General features: G+C 42.4%; 1 protein-coding gene and 1 non-coding gene across 12 annotated transcripts in view; one reads left to right on the forward strand and one right to left on the reverse strand.

Moving 5' to 3' along the window:
- The window catches only part of SMARCC2 (SWI/SNF related BAF chromatin remodeling complex subunit C2), a 50,326-nt gene extending 43,115 nt beyond the window's left edge, over window positions 1–7,211 (reverse strand). For 5 of the 11 annotated variants that reach the window (XM_075199577.1, XM_075199582.1, XM_075199580.1 and 2 more), the window contains exons 1-3: window positions 6,689–7,211; window positions 666–785; window positions 234–319 (exon numbers count right to left, since the gene is read on the reverse strand). In XM_075199577.1, coding sequence (XP_075055678.1) covers window positions 234–319; window positions 666–785; window positions 6,689–6,799 — 317 coding nt within the window. In that variant the 5' untranslated portion in view covers window positions 6,800–7,211. The remainder of the gene's footprint in view (window positions 1–233; window positions 320–665; window positions 786–6,688) is intronic. The other 6 variants (XM_075199587.1, XM_075199586.1, XM_075199579.1 and 3 more) reach the window with 3 other exon arrangements.
- Window positions 7,212–7,326: 115 nt separating this feature from the next.
- Window positions 7,327–7,408, forward strand: TRNAS-CGA (transfer RNA serine (anticodon CGA)). The gene has a single exon. It is a non-coding gene; the product is annotated as a tRNA-Ser (tRNA).
- Window positions 7,409–8,142: the final 734 nt, after the last annotated feature.

Below are 8,142 nucleotides of genomic sequence, written 5' to 3' on the forward strand. Positions count from 1 at the left end.
AGAGCTCTTTCTGGTACACAGAAAATATGTCACCTATATCTCCAAATGAAGCAGTCTGACTTAATTAGCACATAGCTGCAGAGGTCCATCCCGGGAGCAAAGAGAATGCCAGCAGATTAGTAAGCAGTTACACCGGAGACAACTGTCTATTTACAGTTCTGCTACTTTTCTTTTACAACTAGTGAATAAAGTTTGATATAATAATGTGAATGAATGGAAAGAAAGTCTCTCACCATCCCTGGTCACTCTTGAACTTATAAGCGGCAGCAAGTATATGACACAGAGCTCCTCCCACCTTGAAATCCAGGAAGCATTTCATCTGCAAAGTAGACGTTTCATAGCATTATAAAAACTGCTTGTTTTCTGATAGATGATGATTAAATAAATGTAGCTTACAAGTCAGGTTGTCTCAAGTTCTACAAATGCTGTGCAGAAAATTATTAACCCAATCTGATGAACCACAATCAGAGTGAAACAACCTGCCAGCAGGTGTGTGTCTCAGCACTTGCTTGTATCATTCTCTAAATACTCAGCAGGCAAAATATTGGCTTGAATAGTGGCTATGAATGTAAATAACGTTCACAGTAATTGAATCTTAGTCACTTAAGATATCCGTTTATTTTTATTCAAGTCAATAGTTAACATTAAAAGAAAATTGTACTCACAGGCAATTTAGTGAGTGGTGCGTTACTGACATGTTTTCCAAAGACCTCTTCTTGGAACTGCAAGAGCTGGACCACCAGGCTGGACAAAGACTTGTTAGTAGGAGGCTCTGCCTGAATGTACTGTAACAAAACAATTGTTTTACAAACATCTGGTTATATAATGTCAATCAAGCTTTGAGTCTTTATGTAAAACACAACAGCATTAAACCTCCTTACTGGCCCGACACTAAATAAATGATACTGAATGTAAACGTGAATTTCAAAAACTAGATTCAGGTAAAAGAGACCTGAACTCTTAAAATATTGGTTAATGTCAGGCTGCGTACACAGACGTTTTTAGGTGTTCAATGCTTCATGGTCAAAAAATATTGCAGAGTGCAATTAGCCTAAGTTTGTTTTGAAACAAAGTCGGCTTGAAACTATATAATTCTAACCTCAGAGACCCTTTCTCAAACAATTGAGGCAAGAATTATAGTGATTCCTAAAGATGAGGCAGCACTCAACTGTGTCCACTCTAGGACTATATTACTATCAAACACAGACATCAAAGTTTATGCCAAAATTCTTGTGATTCTTCTGAACTCAGTACTACCCCAATTTCACCATAACGGTTAAGTTGACTTTGTGCCTGGTAGATAGGCACAAGACAATACCAGATGTTTTATTAGCCTTATCCATACTATTAACTCACACAGGACTCCAGCTCTTTTGTTTTCTCTAGATGCAGAGAGAACATTTAACAGGTTCAGTTGGCACTTGATGCTCGAAACCTTCCACCAGTTTTGGTTCGTAGGTAATTTCCTCACAGCCTTTACTTTCACCCCTTCGAATAGAGTTTCAGTAAACAGGATCTTGTCAAACCCTCTCAACATAACCTGTGGCACAAAAGGAGTGCCCGCTCAGCCCTGATTTTTTTAATTGCTCACTGAGCCACTGGTAGCAGGGATACGACTCTCTACAGAGTCCTATTATAATAGAATAAACCATTGTTTCCCCTATTAGACCAGGCACCATGTGAGCACTACAGCCAGCAGTGTGTGTTACACCACTGACCACTAGTCTGACCAGTACTGGCAGGCGTGGGCAATAACCTCCCAACATTTTTCATTATTACTGCAAAGTATTACACTGCCCCGACCCGGCTACTTCTTAATGCCACCTGCCTAGCAAAAAAATTCTGGGGAGAACGCTGGAATAACTTATCCACGCATCTAGATGTTATAAATGATTTTCTTACAAACGACTCTCACCCCCAGAAATGTTGTCCCCACTGGTAAAGAACCACTGATTTACAAAAACCAAAAAGGCATTTCAGGCCACTCTGGGGAATTACAAAATCCTACTATTTGCCATCGACATCTTGCTTATTTGTCATCTTCCCCTACATCACTTCCAAACTTATAAAATCTTTACAACCTACAGGGTAATCTGTGGCTACAAAATTAAATACAATAAAACAGAAGCTTTCCCCCCTTATCATAACAGATGAAAAATTCTTAAAAACACAATTATAAATTTGCCTGGAGGGCCAATAAGTTAAAGTGCTTTTCTCACTCACATCTATAATTCTCGCTACAAGGAGAACTACCAACAAATTACTTCAGCCATAAGAGTGAAACTGTTCAGGTAGGATATAATTATATCTTGCCTTCATCATCATCATCATTTATTTATATAGCGCCACTGATTCCGCAGCGCTGTACAGAGAAACTCACTCACATCAGTCCCTGCCCCATTGGAGCTTAGTCTAAATTCTCTAACATACACACACAGACAGACAGACAGAGAGACTAGGGTCAATTTTGATAGCAGCCAATTAACCTACCAGTATGTTTTTGGAGTGTGGGAGGAAACCGGAGCACCCGGAGAAAACCTACGCAAACATGGGGAGAACATACAAACCCCACACAGATAAGGCCATGGTTGGGAATTGAACTCATGACCCCAGTGCTGTGAGGCAGAAGTGCTAACCACTTAGCCACCGTGCTGCCCAAGGAGAATAGTAGTGATCAACATGAACCTCCTGCCTAGGCTTCTCTACTTATTCCAAGTTGCCAGAAGCTATTTTGATACAGCTTCATAAATGGTTTATGTAACATATATGGAGAAATAAAATTTCAAGAATTCCCAAACTAAAGAATACCCACAACGAATGGCGGTCAGGGTTTCCCAGACTTAAATCTGTACTGTTTGCTAAAGATTAACCCCTAGACATGCACTGAGGTGGATAGAACTGGAAACCTTTGCAAGTTAAGTGGTCTTACTGCCCTTTCTAATGGGGGTTACCTCTAAGCACAGATCTACCTTAACTCTTGTGCCCCATTTTATATTTCACCTCTCAAATTTGGTACTACTGCACATGACATTTCAAACTTGCTTCATATCCCTCCCTTCTCACCCAATTTGGGACAACCCTATATCTCCTCCTGAGCAATCCCCAGCTCGCTTAACTCCCTGGCTCAATAAGAGTCTCACACCATTCATAGATGTCTTGGGAAATGACTCTTGTATATCATTGTGTGATATATAGAATAAATGTACATTTCCACAGGCAAATCCTATTACATATCTCCAGTTGAGACACTTCATTACCTACTTAACAAGTCCAGCAACCTCTCACAACTTCTGATCACTAAGCTACCACAGACTGATAGTGAAGGGCATCATCTCTGACCTTTACAACTTTCTGTTTGCACCAAAACAAACCCCACTCCAAAATATGAAATTCAATGGGAGACAATTTTGGACAGGCCCCAGGAGGAAGACTATTGGTCCAACAGATGATAAAGAGTTTTAAATATTGTATCTCCAGTCATGTTAAAGAGAATTCATACAAAGTATATTACAGATGGTACCTGGTCCAGACCAGGCTATATAAAATATAAGGCTCTGCCTCCCCTCAGTGCTGGAGAGGTTGTGGCAGTTTCGGTAACTTTCTCCATATATGGTGGTTATGCTCTATAATAGCGGTGTTCTGGGATGAGCCGGTAGATCTCTTAAGCAAAGTGTCCAACATTCCATGGTCCTTTCAATAGATGACCTAGATAGTCAGGCAGATAAGTTGGCAGTCTGTAACGCTCCGGTCCCACAGATAGTACCTGTCTCGTTACCTGCAGTCCATTCATCTGGAAACTGCCATGTCCCAGCATCAGTCATTCTCCAGTTCATTCATTCAGCTATATTCAGATCTGTGCAGGTGCAAGCCTATTGCACTTCAGGACCTCCTCCCTCTTTTTCATTGGCTAAGCACTTCTGGAGCACTATTTAAACCTCCTGGATTCACCTGTCTGATGCCTGTTCTTCAAGCTCACTTCCTGCAGCCTGTGGTTCTGGTTCCTGTTCTCCTTGTGGTTTGCCTGTGTTTCAGTCTGCTCTCAGTTTGTGGTCTGTGCTAAACCATCGCTGTTCCAGTACCTCTCTTACAATCTCCAGTGTACTTCATCGTGACAGCTCCGGTTCTCTCATCGCTACCGCTCAGAGCTGCTACTATATCTGTGACTCATCAGCTGTTTCCAAGGGTTACCTCCGCTACTCCAGCCTGCTCTCAGTCTCTGGCCGTGTTGAACTATCGCTGCTCTAGTACCTCCATTACCATCTCCAGTGTACTTCATCGTGACAGCTTCAGTTCTCTCATCGCTACCGCTCAGAGCCGCTACTATATCTGTGACTCATCAGCTGTTACTACGAGTTACCTCCATCCACTTCACCTGGCTCCCCCACATCGTTCTGCTGTACACTCACTCACGGGACCGCGACCTGCAGACTTGGTGCAGCCAAGACCATACCTCCTTGCGGGGGTTCCTGGTGAAAACCACCTGTCTGTTAGACTCCGTGCCCGTGGGTGGTCTTAGCTATGTTCAGCAGAGCCTAGGGATCAATTTCCTGTAAGCCAACCGTGACACAGTCCAGATCACTCGGTGCAGCCAGATGATTAGTAGCCTCCCATTGGAAAACTCCAAACACTAATTCCTTGCAAATGGTCATCAGCAAAACATTGCATCTAGCAGCAATGTATTAATATTACAAGCTATCTCATTCAGAAATCCCACAAATTCTCCCAAATGTGGTACCTATGGTATCTCTTCCTCAACCGAAGAACTATGGAACCTTTCTGTTTTAACACTCTGCACAAGAGTTTCCACTAGTACCCTGCAAACATATAAATCTTATTTCTGTGTAGGACATTGCTTTATTTCTTATGGTGCCCTCTAGACCATCAAAGACCACAACTCCACCAGCCCCTTCAGTCTTCCATTAAGCCCACCCCCCTCAAAAAAACTGAACGCATGCTTTCATCATGCCAATACCCATTTAAATGCCTGACACGCATAGCTCACATGAAAACTCATTGTTGAAATGGTTACAATTTGTTTTATTGCATGTGCTATGTATCACTTAAGTCATATAACACTCAAATAGCAGCACTGAATACTGTCTTTCCCCTGTGACATATTCACCAAGCTATCTGCTACATAGAGGCATTGGCTAGAGTTTGCAAAATAGAGAGCTAACACCTGCCGAAGTAAAACAAAAAGTTTGAAGTGGGAGGGGGGTAAAACAGACAATCCCAAAACTGAATAGCAGTGTCTGCTACATGTAGCAACCAAACTAAACAATATCAGTCTACAAGAGGACAGGCATCATTGGGTTTTCTAAATTAAAACTCAGCATATCAAATTATAATAACTAAAATGTATTTTTAGGCATAATATATTTAATGCTAGCTACTTCTCTAAAAGTTGAAATGTCCTTTAATTTTACATCAAACCCATAAACTCCGGAATTGCACTGCAGAACAATGTAATGTTCTGCTAGCATGACAAAGCAGAAGCGTGGTAATAGCTGGAAGAAGCTTTAATAAGAATTCTCACTACTATCACAATAACTATTTCAGAAAGACATAGAACAGCAGCAGGGATGCATTCAGTTGACTCACTCTAGGTCAAAGGTAATTGAGGATTATAATCATACAACCACGTGCTGCTACCATACACCAGTTTGTAAACATTGCAATCCAATTTGCTCCTTTCACTACATGCTGTCTAGGTCATGACCACTGTCTCACACTAGTCTGCATGAATCTCTTTTCTTTTCTTGCCCAAGGGTATAGGAGGTAAACAAATAAATAAGCCAAGCATTTGACATTGGGTGGTTTTCGGGAACAGAAGAGAGACTTCTCTCTCAATTTACAATAAATGTACTAAATGCACATGCAAGGCATTATAATCAGAAAACATCTAATATATACAACAAGGTAACTGGACAACACATTTGAATGGTCAGTCCATATAATAAGAATCACAGTATTACAGAGAGGTTGGGAATATGTAATAAACAGTAGACATGGATAGTGGAGAACAGTGCAGGAAACCTGCTGTAGGACCAATGTCAGGGTAAGTAAGGACAGCAGTCACATGACAAGTTTTTCGGAAGGATTAACCTGTGTTTGACATGACAGCTGAGCTATGAATGGGAGCAGCTGGCAGCATGGGGCTTGGTTTACTGAGGGGTCAGTATGACAGCGGGTAATGTTTGCATGAGGTATAGTTATGTGATTAGAGATGAAGTGCTCTGAGATGTTGAACATTATACCTGTGAATGGGAATCTCTGGCCCACATTCCACAGCAGTCATTGCGGCTGCATTTATCTGTGTTTAATATAATGGTGGATATGACAAGAAGGGAGTGTGTTGATATTTAATGATCTATTTCAGGGGAGCCCAGTGGCCCTGCGGGGTTATATCATGGGGTTATTACCAGACATCTGGGTGTATGTAGGCCTTACACACCACCTATAATAAGCGCTGTCCAGGCCCAGCTGCTTCCTTACACTGGCAGCCAAGGGGAGCGATCCCTATGCCTACTGCAAAGGACAGGACAAGCCGGGATCGCAGCCGGGAGCCCTCCGCCTGTCCCCGCTGTCACCCGCCCCCCTGCCGGGCCCGGTTCTTTGTTCTCGGTGAACAGATTAGGGGGAAGACATGGCAGGTCTCTTCTGGACACTAAGCGTCTCCTTCCGGTACCTTCTTGTAGTTTTTCCCCAGCCATAGCCGCACGTTGTCAAACTGGGAAATGGTGTCAGAGGACTCGTAATATTTCACGTTCGGGCCGCCGTCCTTCTTCCGCACCGCCATCTTCTGCCAGCCTGCCCGGCACTTCCAGCGCCACAGCAAAGCGACATCTAGTGGCCACGCAGCAAACAGTAAATCGGGGGATCGGAGAGCCGAGCATGCAAAAAACGGCACCTAGTGGCTACACGTGGAATTGCAATAGAGAACATTGCCGGCGAAAGCCTTATCCTGGAATGCGGGGGTATGAGCCCAACCAGGAATCAATCCTGGGGAAGAGCACGGTAGTCTCCTTTAGAAACACGCAAAATGTTATACAGTGTATGAAGTCCCAGCATGTCTGCTAAAGTAGGCGGGAACTTTTTAGTTCTACAACAGCTGACCGACTTTGATTCAGAATACTGTCTACTAAAATAAAACAATATAGCGTTACTAATACAGTCCGCCCCAATAGCGGGCTCGTTCATTGACCTAGGGTCTGCTGTGCAGGATCCAACTAGTTAATCTGCGTCGGATTCTACACTAGTGAGCTCAGGAGGAGGAGGAGGAGTTTCGAACTGTATCAGGCTGGAGCGCGAGGCCGTTGGCTGACAGTCACGGTGGCCGAGTGGTTAAGGCGTTGGACTCGAAATCCAATGGGGTTTCCCCGCACAGGTTCGAATCCTGTTCGTGACGAGTAATGTTTTTTTTGCACTCTGGGATTTTAATATTGTTCTATTTAATTAAATATATATTCCAGCACAGTAAACTGTAATAGAGCGAAGAACATTGCACGACTATGCACAATGACATGACATGATTTGCTGCATGTCTTGTTTGTGCAGAAACTGCTTACAAATACTGTAATTAAGTAAACACTTAAATGCATTATATTGATAATAATTGTTGTACCATTTGGTTGAAAAAATAGAATAGATTTGTTAAGGATGGATTATCTCATCAAAAGAAATATGCATAAAGTAGAAGATGAATGAGACAGATGTTACAGGTCATGTGGACGTCAAGGGAATAGTTTATACAGATAATATTTAATGTTGCTTAAAACCAGTGCCTAACTAGACTAGTGCCCTGGGCGAGACAGGGCACCAGCACCCCCCATCTAAGTGGGAGTGACATTTGCCAAGTGGGTGTGGCCAACCTAATGTGGGGATGTGGCTATCAATTTACTGAAAGAATTCTGCTACACATATTTGCAAATGCATGAGATATATATATATATATATATATATATATATATATATATATATATCTCATAGAGAGAGAGAGACGGCTCTATCTCAGTGGTTCCCAAACTTTTGCAGTTCGCGGCACCCTTAGAGTCTCCAAATTTTTTCAAGGCACCCCTCCAAAATAATTATTTCATTATTATGTCAGGACAGAAATCCTTATTTAGTTGTATGAAGGGCCGG

This window comes from Mixophyes fleayi, chromosome 2, assembly GCF_038048845.1.
Source record: "Mixophyes fleayi isolate aMixFle1 chromosome 2, aMixFle1.hap1, whole genome shotgun sequence".
NCBI lineage: Eukaryota > Metazoa > Chordata > Amphibia > Anura > Limnodynastidae > Mixophyes > Mixophyes fleayi.